Source organism: Salmo trutta, chromosome 13 (assembly GCF_901001165.1).
Source record: "Salmo trutta chromosome 13, fSalTru1.1, whole genome shotgun sequence".
In the NCBI taxonomy this organism is placed as follows: domain Eukaryota; kingdom Metazoa; phylum Chordata; class Actinopteri; order Salmoniformes; family Salmonidae; genus Salmo; species Salmo trutta.
In genome coordinates, this window is record NC_042969.1 from 18236140 (window position 1) to 18252057 (window position 15918).

The following is a 15918-nucleotide window of genomic DNA, read 5'->3' on the forward strand; positions in this document are numbered from 1 at the left end:
AACAGAAGAAGATCATCAAAGGTAAGGCATTTTTTATATCGCTATTTCTGACTTTCGTGTCACACCTGCCTGGTTGAAATATGTTTTTCATGTGTTTGTATGCGAGGCGTTGTCCTCAGATAATCGCATGGTTTGCTTTCGTCGTAAAGCCTTTTTTAAATCTGACACAGCGGCTGGATTAACAAGAAGTTAAGCTTTATTTTGATGTATTACACTTGTGATTTTATGAAAGTGAAATATTTATAATACTGTAGTTTGAATTTCGCGCTATGAAATTTCACCGGATGTTGGCCAGGTGGGACGCTACCGTCCCACCTGCCCATAAGAATTAAATCCCAGTTAGTTTCCATCCCACATTATTCACATTTTCCATCCCACATTATTCCCAGTTTACATCCCACCTTTTCCCCAATTTACATCCACATATTATTCCCAGTTTACATCAAGATATTATTCCCAGTTTACATCCCATATCATTCTCAGTTTACATCCACATATTATTCCCAGTTTACATCCACATATTCCCAGTTTACATCCACATATTATTCCCAGTTTACATCCAGATATTATTCCCAGTTTACATCCCATATCATTCTCAGTTTACATCCACATATTATTCCCAGTTTACATCCACATATTCCCAGTTTACATCCACATATTATTCCCAGTTTACATACAGATATTATTCCCAGTTTACATCCCATATCATTCCCAGTTTACATCCCACATTATTCCCAGTTTACATTCCAGTTTACATCCCATGCTTACATCCCACATTAGACCTAGTTTCCATCCCATGTTTTACTCAGGTTCCATCCCACAATATTCCAAATTTTCATCGCATATTATTCCTAGTTTACATCCAACATTATTTCCAGTTTACATCCCACACTATTCCCAGTTTACATCCCACATTATTCCCTGTTTACATCCAGACATTATTCATAGTTTACATCCAGACATTATTCTCAGTTTACATCCCACATTATTCCCAGTTTACATCCCACATTATTCTCAGTTTACATCCCACATTATTCCCAGTTTACATTTAGATATTATTCCCAGTTTACATCCCACATTATTCCCAGTTTACATCCAGACATTATTCCTAGTTTACATCCCACATTATTCTCAGTTTACATCCCACATTATTCTCAGTTTACATCCCACATTATTCCCAGTTTACATCCCACATTATTCTCAGTTTACATTTAGATATTATTCCCAGTTTACATCCCACATTATTCCCAGTTTACATACCACATTATTCCCAATTTACATTCCAGTTTACATCCCATGCTTACATCCCACATTAGACCTAGTTTCCATCCCATGTTTTACTCAGGTTCCATCCCACATTATTCCCAGGTTCCATCCCATAATATTCCAAATTTTCATTGCATATTATTCCTAGTTTACATCCCACATTATTTCCAGTTTACATCCCACATTATTCCCAGTTTACATCCCACATTATTCCCAGTTTACATCCAGACATTATTCCTAGTTTACATCCCACATTATTCTTAGTTTACATCCCACATTATTCCCAGTTTACATTTAGATATTATTCCCAGTTTACATCCCACATTATTCACAGTTTACATCCAGATATTATTCCTAGTTTACATGCCACATTATTCTCAGTTTACATCCCACATTATTCCCAGTTTACATCCCACATTATTCTCAGTTTACATTTAGATATTATTCCCAGTTTACATCCCACATTATTCTCAGTTTACATCCCACATTATTCCCTGTTTACATCCCACATTATTCCCAGTTTACATCCAGACATTATTCCGAGTTTACATCCCACATTATTCACAGTTTACATCCAGACATTATTCCTAGTTTACATCCCACATTATTCTTAGTTTACATCCCACATTATTCCCAGTTTACATTTAGATATTATTCCCAGTTTACATCCCACATTATTCACAGTTTACATCCAGACATTATTCCTAGTTTACATGCCACATTATTCTCAGTTTACATCCCACATTATTCCCAGTTTACATCCCACATTATTCTCAGTTTACATTTAGATATTATTCCCAGTTTACATCCCACATTATTCTCAGTTTACATCCCACATTATTCCCTGTTTACATCCCACATTATTCCCAGTTTACATCCAGACATTATTCCGAGTTTACATCCCACATTATTCACAGTTTACATCCCACATTATTCCCAGTTAACATCCCACATTATTCCCAGTTTACATCCCACATTATTCTCAGTTTACATCCTACATTATTCCCAGTTTACGTCCCACATTATTCCCAGTTTACATCCCACATTATTCTCAGTTTACATTTAGATATTATTCCCAGTTTACATCCCACATTATTCTCAGTTTACATCCCACATTATTCTCAGTTTACATCCCACATTATTCCCAGTTTACATCCCACATTATTCCCAGTTACATTCCATATAATTCCCAGTTTACATCCAAACATTATCCCTAGTTTACATCCCACATTATTCTCAGTTTCCATCCCACATTATTCCCAGTTTACATCCAGACATTAATCCTGGTATAACCAGTACATTCCCAGTCAGCTCCCTTACCATCGCAGGTCTCCTGGATGTGGACCGTGTCCCCAATCTCCAGAGACAGCTGCTTCTCTCCGAGGCCAATGAAATTCCACGTTACTAGGGGAGACACAGAGAGATGACCAATGAAATGAAACATCACTAGAGACATAGAGAGGTGAGAGGGTCATACAGTGTACTGCAGAGAGAGACCCTAAAACAGAGAGAACATAACAGATTCATTAGATTTTGTTTTCCCTCTTAAACCCAAGAAAACACTCAGACTTTATTGTTCGGGGGAGGGAGAGGATAGTATGTTGTTGTTTTTGCTTGTTGGGGGGCGAGGTCTTTTCACTATTATTATGAGATTTATATATGCTTGTTCCTCATGTTCAGATTAGATAAAGAAAAAAGGATATATGTTTGTACAACAGAGGAGGCTGGTGGGAGGAGCTATAGGAGGATGGGAATGGAATAAATGGAGTCAAACCTATGGTTTCATGTTTGATACGGTTCCATTTATACCATTCCAGACATTACAACGAGCCCGTCCTCCTATAGCTCCTCCCACCAGCCTCCACTGTTGCACAACTATGTCAAGAATTGTGTGACCCTTTTATATGTCCAATATCTATGTATATCTATATATATCTATCTATATATATATCTATATATATATATACAGATCTTGTTTATCAGTAATAATATGGTTGTACACTGTGTTTTCTAGGTCTGTGTACACATGATGTTAGAAACACTACCGTGCTGTTTCTGTATTTCTGAAACCTCATGCTACTTCCTCCCTCCTACACTTCCTGTGTTTTCAATCTAACACAAACGCAATGATACATGTTACTTTTCATATTCAAGATTATTGTGAATATTGCATCAGGGTTGAGCTATATCAAACACTCTGCTCTTTAAGGCCAAACAGGTCAATCAAGAGATTCTCCATGATAAGGACACAGCCGGAACATCTTCCCCTTCCAGTTTCACCAGCTTCTAATACATGTAGAACTACTGCAGCAAATAGAAACCCTGCTCTGAAGATCAATATGTTTCTGAAATCAGTCTTCCTGATTAGGAAAGGTACGCGAGTTGAACCGCTGCCATCATGTGTCAAGTGATTCCTGACAGCCATGTCATGAAGTCTGATTCAGCCATTTTGTTTCTCTCGACACAGAGGTCTATCAGTGATCTCTACCTCATGACTGTGCAGACATAGTCACACTGTCAGAGTCATACTGCTAGAGTCTGTTAGCTGACACCCGCCCACATCCTGTCATGGCGAAAGTGAGGGCGAAGGGCCATCACCCTTTTGCAAACACACACACACACACGGAGGCCTACACAGGTGAGCGTGGATTACTTACCTACGCCATACCGCTCCGTGGTGGTCCTCATCCAAGGAGCCATGACTGCTTGTCTTTTCTCCCCTCTCTCTCTCTCTCTCTCTCCCTCTCTCTCTCTCTCTCTTTGGGTGTCTGAGATACGTTTTCCACTCTACCTCTCACTTCTGCATTTTGTTCTGTATATGAAAGCAGAGAGCTCCTCCCCCTCTCCTTCCTTCCTCTTCTCGTTCTCTTTTCTTCGTCTCTTCACAGCTCTCACAGGGGAAGTGTCCAGTTAGTTGTGTAGCTGTGCATCTAGGGGCCTGTTCACTGACTGTAACTCTGCATCTGACCTCAGTCTGAACAACGGGCAGCATGGCTGTTCAAATGTAAGTGAGTGGTTTAGTCTAACGTCACATATGAACTTATTCACTTCTTTATCTGGAATAAAATGTTCAAATTGACTGTGAATGAATCTGAGTAATAGACCTGGTATGTTTGATATAAGACAACACAACAGACTTGTCAATCTGTTTCTGCTCTTCCTTGGACTGCGGTTGTAAAAAACCCAGCTCCTCGTACCCCTCCTCTGACGGACTGACCGGACAGATGTAACCAGCCCTGCATCTAAAGAAGCTTGTGCCATTCTACTCACTGTGGATGTAACCTACTACTACATCATTCACTCATTACGAGGGATGGAGATGTAAAATAGATGTGTAGTTGCCTTACATATCCAATAGAGGGTGGTAGACATTACATTTGACAAGAGGTCAAGTTATAGACCAGTTGCACAGCACAAGCAAACTTTTGCTTTTCAGAAAACACATGAGAACTCGATACCTATAAATAAATTATAAACAAACTATGGTCAAATTGATTTCTGTATAAAGCACCCAATTTAATTCAAGTGACCGCTCTCGTCCACAGCATGCATCCTTGGTCAATTACCCAGTTGCTGTGGAAACAGAATGGACAGAGGCTATATCAGAAGACCTCATCTTTCTAACAGACAGACAGGAAACCACAATGGAACAAACCAAGAGACTGTGTGTGTGTGTGTGTGTGTGTGTGTGTGTGTGTGTGTGTGTGTGTGTGTGTGTGTGTGTGTGTGTGTGTGTGTGTGTGTGTGTGTGTGTGTGTGTGTGTGTGTTATGTTCTGTATGAGAATTTGTGTGAGAACCCCAACATGACCTTGTGGAAACAGTGTGTATGGATCCACATATTTAACAAGGATGTTCCACACCATTCTTCACTCCCGTGAGGACACTCTGTATCGCACCTGAGCTCCAGAAGCAGATCCCCCTGGACAGGATGCTAGTCTATCTCAGGCCTTACGCCGAGTGCCAAGCAGAGACGCATCAGGTCCCATTTTTACACTCTTTGTTATGACTCAGCAGGGGATATAACGCCCAACTTTCCCATCTCATGGCGGACACTCTAACCACAAGGCCACTGACTAGTCTTTAGTTAAACAGGCTGGGGAAATGAACTCCTGTCAGCTTTTAAAGTTAATCCATAAAACGTTAACATATACCTGGCCTTGTATGGTATTTTACTAGACAGGAAGACACACAGCTACACAAACACACATGCACATGCACTCAAAGGGTTGGACGGATTACATGACAATAAAAGTAATTAGTATCATAATCTGATTGCTTTGGATTCATTCCTTGGTTATCGAGTATCTGCCTCGTCAGTTTATGCTACAGACCAGCCAGCTCCGTCTCTAACTCTGCCCACGCAATGATCCTTGGGCAAGTGCTGACTCAACTTTCTGCTACATATTCTTGATTAAAGGTCATCACTGCTAAAAGGGAAGTGTTACTGTCAAGCTGAAAGGTCAGTGTTACTGTCAAGCTGAAAGGTCAGTGTTACTGCCAAGCTGAAAGGTCAGTGTTACTGTCAAGCTGAAAGGTCAGTGTTACTGTCAAGCTGAAAGGTCAGTGTTACTGTCAAGCTGAAAGGTCAGTGTTACTGCCAAGCTGAAAGGTCAGTGTTACTGTCAAGCTGAAAGGTCAGTGTTACTGCCAAGCTGAAAGGTCAGTGTTACTGTCAAGCTGAAAGGTCAGTGTTACTGTCAAGCTGAAAGGTCAGTGTTACTGTCAAGCTGAAAGGTCAGTGTTACTGCCAAGCTGAAAGGTCAGTGTTACTGCCAAGCTGAAAGGTCAGTGTTACTGCCAAGCTGAAAGGTCAGTGTTACTGCCAAGCTGAAAGGTCAGTGTTACTGCCAAGCTGAAAGGTCAGTGTTACTGCCAAGCTGAAAGGTCAGTGTTACTGCCAAGCTGAAAGGTCAGTGTTACTGTCAAGCTGAAAGGTCAGTGTTACTGTCAAGCTGAAAGGTCAGTGTTACTGCCAAGCTGAAAGGTCAGTGTTACTGCCAAGCTGAAAGGTCAGTGTTACTGTCAAGCTGAAAGGTCAGTGTTACTGTCAAGCTGAAAGGTCAGTGTTACTGTCAAGCTGAAAGGTCAGTGTTACTGTCAAGCTGAAAGGTCAGTGTTACTGTCAAGCTGAAAGGTCAGTGTTACTGTCAAGCTGAAAGGTCAGTGTTACTGTCAAGCTGAAAGGTCAGTCTTACTGCCAAGCTGAAAGGTCAGTGTTACTGCCAAGCTGAAAGGTCAGTGTTACTGTCAAGCTGAAAGGTCAGTGTTACTGTCAAGCCGAAAGGTCAGTGTTACTGTCAAGCTGAAAGGTCAGTGTTACTGTCAAGCTGAAAGGTGGGTCTGGAGAGAGGGTGGGAAACAGGTGGGTCTGGAGAGAGGGAGGGAAACAGGTGGGTCTGGAGAGAGGGAGGGAGACAGGTGGGTCTGGAGAGAGGGAGGGAGACAGGTGGGTCTGGAGAGAGGGAGGGAGACAGGTGGGTCTGGAGAGAGGGAGAGAGGGAGGGAGACAGGTGGGTCTGGAGAGAGGGAGGGAGACAGGTGGGTCTGGAGAGAGGGAGGGAGACAGGTGGGTCTGGACAGAGGGAGAGAGGGAGGGAGACAGGTGGGTTTGGAGAGAGGGATGGAAACAGGCGGGTCTGGAGAGAGGGAGAGAGGGAGAGAGGGAGGGAGACAGGTGGGTCTGGAGAGAGGGATGGAAACAGGCGGGTCTGGAGAGAGGGAGAGAGGGAGGGAGACAGGTGGGTCTGGAGAGAGGGATGGAAACAGGCGGGTCTGGAGAGAGGGAGAGAGGGAGGGAGACAGGTGGGCTGGAGAGAAGGATGGAAACAGGCGGGTCTGGAGAGAGGGAGAGAGGGAGGGAGACAGGTGGGTCTGGAGAGAGGGATGGAAACAGGCGGGTCTGGAGAGAGGGAGAGAGGGAGGGAGACAGGTGGGTCTGGAGAGAGGGATGGAGACAGGCGGGTCTGGAGAGAGGGAGAGAGGGAGGGGGACAGGTGGGCTGGAGAGAGGGATGGAAACAGGCGGGTCTGGAGAGAAGGAGAGAGGGAGGGAGACAGGTGGGTCTGGAGAGAGGGAAAGAGGGAGGGGGACAGGTGGGCTGGAGAGAGGGAGGGAGGGAGAGAGACAGGTGGGTCTGGAGAGAGGGAGAGAGGGAGGGAGACAGGTGGGTGTGGAGAGAGGGAGAGATGGAGAGAGGGAGGGAGGCAGGTGGATTTGAAGAAAGGAAGAAAGGGAGAGAGGGAGAGAGGGAGAGAGGGAGGGAGAGAGGTGGGTGTGGAGAGAGGCAGAGAGGGAGGGAGACAGGTGGGTGTGTAGAGAGGGAGAGATGAGAAAGACAGGTGGGTGTGGAGAGAGGCAGAGAGGGAGACAGGGAGAGAAGGAGGGGGACAGTTGGGTGTGGAGAGAGGGAGAGAGGGAGGGAGACAGGTGGGTGTGGAGAGAGGGAGAGAGGGAGGGAGACAGGTGGGCTGGAGAGAAGGATGGAAACAGGTGGGTCTGGAGAGAGGGAGAGAGGGAGGGAGACAGGTGGGTCTGGAGAGAGGGAGGGAGACAGGTGGGTCTGGAGAAAGGGAGGGAGACAGGTGGGTCTGGAGAGAGGGAGAGAGGGATGGAGACAGTTGGGTCTGGAGAGAGGGCAAGAGGGAGGGAAACAGGTGGGTCTGGAGAGAGGGATGGAGACAGGTGAGTCTGGAGAGAGGGAGGGAGACAGGTGGGTCTGGAGAGAGGGAAGGAGGGAGGGAGACAGGTGGGTGTGGAGAGAGGGAGAGAGGGAGAGAGGGAGGGAGACAGGTGGGTGTGAAGAGAGGGCGGGAGACAGGTGGGTCTGGAAAGAGGGAGGGAGACAGGTGGGTCTGAAGAGAGGGAGGGAGGCAGGTGGGTCTGGAGAGAGGGAGAGAGACAGGTGGGTCTGGAGAGAGGGAGAGAGGGAGGGAGACAGGTGGGTGTGGAGAGAGGGAGAGATGGAGAGAGGGAGGGAGACAGGTGGGTGTGAAGAGAGGGAGAGAGACAGGTGGGTCTGGAGAGAGGGAGAGAGGGAGGGAGACAGGTGGGTGTGGAGAGAGACAGATGGAGAGAGGGAGGGAGACAGGTGGGTGTGAAGAGAGGGCGGGAAACAGGTGGGTCTGGAGAGAGGGAGGGAGGGAGAGAGACAGGTGGGTCTGGAGAGAGGGAGAGAGGGAGGGAGACAGGTGGGTGTGGAGAGAGGGAGAGATGGAGAGAGGGAGAGAGGGAGGGAGGCAGGTGGATTTGAAGAGAGGGAGACAGGGAGAGAGGGAGGGAGACAGGTGGGTGTGGAGAGAGGCAGAGAGGGAGACAGGGAGAGAGGGAGGGAGACAGGTGGGTGTGGAGAGAGGCAGAGAGGGAGACAGGGAGAGAGGGAGGGAGACAGGTGGGTGTGGAGAGAGGCAGAGAGGGAGACAGGGAGAGAGGGAGGGAGACAGGTGGGTGTGGAGAGAGGCAGAGAGGGAGACAGGGAGAGAGGGAGGGAGACAGGTGGGTGTGGAGAGAGGCAGAGAGGGAGACAGGGAGAGAGGGAGGGAGACAGGTGGGTGTGGAGAGAGGCAGAGAGGGAGAGAGGGAGAGAGGGAGGGAGACAGGTGGGTGTGGAGAGAGGCAGAGAGGGAGACAGGGAGAGAGGGAGGGAGACAGGTGGGTGTGGAGAGAGGCAGAGAGGGAGACAGGGAGAGAGGGAGGGAGACAGGTGGGTGTGGAGAGAGGCAGAGATGGAGAGAGGGAGGGAGACAGGTGGGTGTGGAGAGAAGGAGAGAGGGAAAGAAGCAGAGAGGGAGAGAGGGAGAGAGGGAGAGAGGCAGAGAGGCAGAGAGGGAGAGAGGGAGAGAGGCAGAGAGGGAGAGAGGCAGAGAGGGAGACAGGTGGGTGTGGAGAGAGGGAGAGAGGGAAAGAAGCAGAGAGGGAGAGAGGAAGGGAGACAGGTGGGTGTGGAGAGAGGGAGAAAGGGAGGGAGACAGGTGGGTGTGGAGAAAGGCAGAGAGGCAGAGAGGGAGAGAGGCAGAGAGGCAGAGAGGGAGAGAGGGAGAGAGGCAGAGAGGGAGAGAGGCAGAGAGGGAGACAGGTGGGTGTGGAGAGAGGGAGAAAGGGAGGGAGACAGGTGGGTGTGGAGAGAGGCAGAGAGGCAGAGAGGGAGAGAGGGAGAGAGGCAGAGAGGGAGAGAGGCAGAGAGGGAGACAGGGAGAGAGGGAGGGAGACAGGTGGGTGTGGAGAGTGGCAGAGAGGGAGAGAGGCAGAGAGGGAGACAGGTGGGTGTGGAGAGAGGGAGAGAGGGAGAGAGGCAGAGAGGGAGAGAGGCAGAGAGGGAGACAGGTGGGTGTGGAGAGAGGGAGAGATGGAGAGAGACAGGTAGGTGTGGAGAGAGGCAGAGAGGGAGACAGGGAGAGAGGGAGGGAGACAGGTGGGTGTGGAGAGTGGCAGAGAGGGAGACAGGCAGAGAGGGAGACAGGTGGGTGTGGAGAGAGGCAGAGAGGCAGAGAGGGAGAGAGGCAGAGAGGCAGAGAGGGAGAGAGGGAGAGAGGCAGAGAGGGAGACAGGTGGGTGTGGAGAGAGGGAGAGAGGGAAAGAAGCAGAGAGGGAGAGAGGAAGGGAGACAGGTGGGTGTGGAGAGAGGGAGAAAGGGAGGGAGACAGGTGGGTGTGGAGAGAGGCAGAGAGGCAGAGAGGGAGAGAGGCAGAGAGGCAGAGAGGGAGAGAGGGAGACAGGTGGGTGTGGAGAGAGGCAGAGAGGGAGACAGGGAGAGAGGGAGGGAGACAGGTGGGTGTGGAGAGTGGCAGAGAGGGGGACAGGGAGAGAGAGAGGGAGACAGGTGGCTGTGGAGAGAGGCAGAGAGGGAGAGAGGGAGGGAGACAGGTGGGTGTGGAGAGAGGCAGCGAGGGAGACAGGGAGGGAGGGAGGGAGACAGGTGGGTGTGGAGAGAAGGAGAGAGGGAAAGAAGCAGAGAGGGAGAGAGGGAGAGAGGCAGAGATAGAGAGTGGGAGAGAGACAGAGAGGGAGACAGGTGGGTGTGGAGAGAGGGAGAGAGGGAAAGAAGCAGAGAGGGAGAGAGGAAGGGAGACAGGTGGGTGTGGAGAGAGGGAGAGAGGGAAAGAAGCAGAGAGGGAGAGAGGAAGGGAGACAGGTGGGTGTGGAGAGAGGGAGAAAGGGAGGGAGACAGGTGGGTGTGGAGAGAGGCAGAGGGGCAGAGAGGGAGAGAGGCAGAGAGGCAGAGAGGGAGAGAGGCAGAGAGGCAGAGAGGCAGAGAGGGAGAGAGGGAGAAAGGGAGAGAGGGAGGGAGACAGATGGGGTGATCAGGGGAAAGAGACATGTGTTTGTAGGAGAACCCATATGTTGGTAGGAGTTATGACACATGGACACTGGATTCATAACCTGCTGTGGTGGAGACAGCCTCCGTCACTGACAGATAGAGAAAAAGTGAGCTGGGATAAGGGTGAACAAAAGATTGCTAGGGACAAGACAGAGAGGAACAGGTGAAAAGATGTCACACAGAGCCAGACCCAGAGAGAACAACTCTGACAACTCTGAAAGCTGTGGCTTCTCACCCAAAAATGGAATGCCAGTAAAAATACACATCCACAATCTATCTGAGACTCCTTAATTAAAACAACCCAGTACAGAACACTCCCAACCTCCTTAAAGCTTTAATAATGACACTGTTTTCCTCCTATGTTTGGTGGACAGCAGTATGAACAAACCAACATAGTACTACATCAGCAATAGCTGTCATCTGAGAGGCAGAACTTGTCTCAGAGACAGAGAAGGATGGTATAAGCGCTAGCATGGAAATTGACATGTGGGTGAGTTATTAAACAATACTGCGGCTAATTCAGATCTGTATGCTAACTGACATCTTGTTTTTACAGGCTTCCCTATTAGAAGGGACAGCGTGTTTACCATGCAGCGTGAACGAGTATGAAAATAAATCATAAATTGTATATGCAACTGGAAGACTATTAAATTGATTAATTAAGTGTGAGAGAGACAGCGAGAGAAAGAGCGAGAGAAAGAGCGAGAGAAAGAGGGAGAGTGAGAGAGAGCGAGAGCGAGAGAGAGTGAGAGAGTGAGAGAGAGAGAAAGAGAGAGAGAGAGAGAGAGAGAGAGAGAGAGAGAGAGAGAGAAAGAAAGAGAGTGAGAGAGAGAAAGAGCGAGAGAGAGAGAGAGAGAGAGCGAGCAAGGGAATATGACTCATACACATACATAAACACACACACAAACATGAGGAATGAGCTTCTGGTTTCTGTCCCGTCTCACAGAGTAGAGTAGAGCAGAGGAGAGGAGAGGCAGCTGAAACAAAGCAAGACCACTGACACTGAGGTAAGTTTGACCCTTTTTCTTATTACAATGACTTGCGTCAACTTGTGTACATTTGTATAGCTGACCTCAGATCTGTACTCCTGCTGGTAACAAAAACTCTAACTATTAAACAGTCCAATTCTCACACAGCACTCCCTGGGAGATGAATACATTAATGCCTTTGCTATCAAGACCTGTCTTGCCAGAGTTCACAAGCCATCAATAGGTGATGTGCTCTGAAGCTCATTAATAATGACTCGGTCCCAGACTGACCTCTGACCTCTGTGCCAGACTGAGCCCTGTGAATGTCTTTTCAACTGACTCTGCCACTCGTAGCCTGCAATTTACTGGGAACACAATGACACAGGGGTCAACAAATCTCCTGGGAAAACTGGGAATGAGGAAGTGAGTTGATTGTCTACACAGGGATACCTGGCTGATCTGTTCGTGTTTCTACTTTAGACAACTGTTGGTTAAATGCAGAATTAGATGTGGCTAAAACAGAAACCAACACATCAGGCGAACTGATCCCATAATGTGTTTATTATATGTCATATAATATAGATGATAGAGAAGGAAATAGAGAAAAAAGAGTGAGCGAGACAAGATTAATAATCTCTGTATACACATTTGTGACTACATGCACATTCCCTCTCTTGGGAACGCTAGTTCCCAGAGAACTGTGTTGTGTACTGACGCGAGCCTGCTCTGGGAGTGTGTGTGTGTGTGTGTGTGTGTGTGTGTGTGTGTGTGTGTGTGTGTGTGTGTGTGTGGCTGTCTGTCGTTCTGCATCCCTGCACGCCTTTCTGTCTGTCAACAAATCTTCCTGTCTGCTTGTCTGTCTGAAGAGTCTAACTGTCTGTCTACCTGTCTGTCTGCCTGAAGTGTCTGTCTGCCTCTGGTTTCCATGGCCCATCTCCCAAGGTCGTCATGGCAGTATGTTGACATCATATTCTGACCTCTGACCTCATAAACCCCTTTTTTATACACTGCTCAAAAAAATAAAGCGAACACTTAAACAACACAATGTAACTCCAAGTCAATCACACTTCTGTGAAATCAAACTGTCCACTTAGAAAGCAACACTGATTGACAATAAATTTCACATGCTGTTGTGCAAATGGAATAGACAACAGGTGGAAATTATAGGCAATAAGCAAGACACCCAAAATAAAGGACTGGTTCTGCAGGTGGGGACCACAGACCACTTCTCAGTTTCTATGCTTCCTGGCTGATGTTTTGGTCACTTTCGAATGCTGGCGGTGCTTTCACTCTAGTGGTAGCATGAGACGGAGTCTACAACCCACACAAGTGGCTCAGGTAGTGCAGCTCATCCAGGATGGCACATCAATGCGAGCTGTGGCAAGAAGGTTTGCGGTGTCTGTCAGCGTAGTGTCCAGAGCATGGAGGCGCTACCAGGAGACAGGCCAGTACATCAGGAGACGTGGAGGAGGCCTTAGGAGGGCAACAACCCAGCAGCAGGACCGCTACCTCCGCCTTTGTGCAAGGAGGAGCAGGAGGAGCACTGCCAGAGCCCTGCAAAATGGCCTCCAGCAGGCCCCAAATGTGCATGTGTCTGCTCAAACGGTCAGAAACAGACTCCATGAGGGTGGTATGAGGGCCCGACGTCCACAGGTGGGGGTTGTGCTTACAGCCCAACACCGTGCAGGACGTTTGGCATTTGCCAGAGAACACCAAGATTGGCAAATTCGCCACTGGCGCCCTGTGCTCTTCACAGATGAAAGCAGGTTCACACTGAGCACGTGACAGACGTGACAGAGTCTGGAGACGCCGTGGAGAACGTTCTGCTGCCTGCAACATCCTCCAGCATGACCGGTTTGGCGGTGGGTCAGTCATGGTGTGGGGTGGCATTTCTTTGGGGGGCCGCACAGCCCTCCATGTGCTCGCCAGAGGTAGCCTGACTGCCATTAGGTACCGAGATGAGATCCTCAGACCCCTTGTGAGACCATATGCTGGTGCGGTTGGCCCTGGGTTCCTCCTAATGCAAGACAATGCTAGACCTCATGTGGCTGGAGTGTGTCAGCAGTTCCTGCAAGAGGAAGGCATTGATGCTATGGACTGGCTCGCACGTTCCCCAGACCTGAATCCAATTGAGCACATCTGGGACATCATGTCTCGCTCCATCCACCAACGCCACGTTGCACCACAGACTGTCCAGGAGTTGGCGGATGCTTTAGTCCAGGTCTGGGAGGAGATCCCTCAGGAGACCATCCGCCACCTCATCAGGAGCATGCCCAGGCATTGTAGGGAGGTCAAACAGGCACATGGAGGCCACACACACTACTGAGCCTCATTTTGACTTGTTTTAAGGACATTACATCAAAGTTGGATCAGCCTGTAGTGTGGTTTTCCACTTTAATTTTGAGTGTGACTCCAAATCCAGACCTCCATGGGTTGATAAATTGGATTTCCATTGATTATTTTTGTGTGATTTTGTTGTCAGCACATTCAACTATGTAAAGAAAAAAGTATTTAATAAGATTATTTATTTCATTGAGATCTAGGATGTGTTGTTTAAGTGTTCCCTTTATTTTTTTGAGCAGTATATATACAGCACCAGTCAAAAGTTTGGACACACCTACTCATTCCAGGGTTTTTCTTTATTTTCACTATTTTCTACATTGTAGAATAATAGTGAAGACATCAAAACTTTGAAATAACACATATGGATTCATGTAGTAACCAAGAAAGTGTTAAACAAATCAAAATATATTTTATATTTGAGATTCTTCAAAGTAGCCTCCCCTTGCCTTGATGATGCATTCCAGGTGACTACCTAGTAAAAATTAAGAAAAACCCTTGAATGAGTAGGTGTGTCCAAACCTTTGACTGGTACTGTATATATATATATATATATATATAAAAAGAACAAACATGTTTGTTCTTTTGATGTGTAGAGGGGCATTCAAGTTACTCCTGAAGTATTTGGTTGTCCATATTTGCAGAATTTGGAAGGAAAACAATCTCTCTAACTTGTCTATCAATATCAGAATGTGACCGTATGTCTCAGTTTGGAAACCCTTTAAGCCTAAACACATACAAAACTACCTCTGGCTCTGGATCAGAATGTGACCGTATGTCTCAGTTTGGAAACCCTTTAAGCCTAAACACATACAAAACTACCTCTGGCTCTGGATCAGAATGTGACCGTATGTCTCAGTTTGGAAACCCTTTAAGCCTAAACACATACAAAACTACCTCTGGCTCTGGATCAGAATGTGACCGTATGTCTCAGTTTGGAAACCCTTTAAGCCTAAACACATACAAAACTACCTCTGGCTCTGGATCAGAATGTGACCGTATGTCTCAGTTTGGAAACCCTTTAAGCCTAAACACATACAAAACTACCTCTGGCTCTGGATCAGAATGTGTTTTTACCAATTTCTTTCCTTCTACGTCTACAAATTCGAGTCTCATGTAGTAGCCTAAAACTATCGCTGTTACATTGAACTGGTTGGATATTAACGGCAGTCATCCAATATGCTGTGATAGAAATAAGGCCATGCTCATGAAAAGAAATAAAAATTGTCCACCCTCATCTTAAACGGCACCGACCACCACTGGTTAAGACACAGCTGTTTGATGAGACTAACAAAAATGTGTAATTGGTATTCAAGCATCTCCCCAATCATACTGTCCAGGCACTGCATGAAATAGTCTCATCAGTCAATCCAGGTCCAGTTCTAGAGAAATAGTCTCATCAGTCATTCCAGGTCCAGTTCTAGAGAAACAGTCTCATCAGTCATTCCAGGTCCAGTTCTAGAGAAATAGTCTCATCAGTCATTCCAGGTCCAGTTCTAGAGAAACAGTCTCATCAGTCATTCCAGGTCCAGTTCTAGAGAAACAGTCTCATCAGTCATTCCAGGTCCAGTTCTAGAGAAACAGTCTCATCAGTCATTCCAGGTCCAGTTCTAGAGAAACAGTCTCATCAGTCATTCCAGGTCCAGTTCTAGAGAAACAGTCTCATCAGTCATTCCAGGTCCAGTTCTAGAGAAACAGTCTCATCAGTCATTCCAGGTCCAGTTCTAGAGAAACTCCACAGCTCAACCTGATTGGCTGGACTCCAGCTTGCTATGCTACAACAACTTTCTTTAGTGGGACGGTTACATGTTTCCCTTTTGTGATTAATTGTTCACTTTTCTTTGCTACTGATGAAAATCCATCCAGTCCTTTCATCTCTGATCTCTCAAACCCATCCAGTCCTTTAATCTCTGATCTCTCAAACCCATCCAGTCCTTTCATCTCTGATCTCTCAAATCCATCCAGTCCTTTCATCTCTGATCTCTCAAACCCATCCAGTCCTTTCATCTCTGATCTCTCAAATCCATCCA

The 15918-nt window shown here is 47.2% G+C and overlaps 1 protein-coding gene across 1 annotated transcript in view; it reads right to left on the reverse strand.

The window, feature by feature from the left end:
• The window catches only part of dock2 (dedicator of cytokinesis 2), a gene marked incomplete in the record, with an annotated part of 130364 nt that extends 126259 nt beyond the window's left edge, over nucleotides 1-4105 (reverse strand). Inside the window, 2 exon segments of the mRNA XM_029771257.1 lie at nucleotides 2587-2670; nucleotides 3924-4105. Of these exon segments, the coding sequence (XP_029627117.1) occupies nucleotides 2587-2670; nucleotides 3924-3966 (127 nt within the window).
• Nucleotides 4106-15918: the final 11813 nt, after the last annotated feature.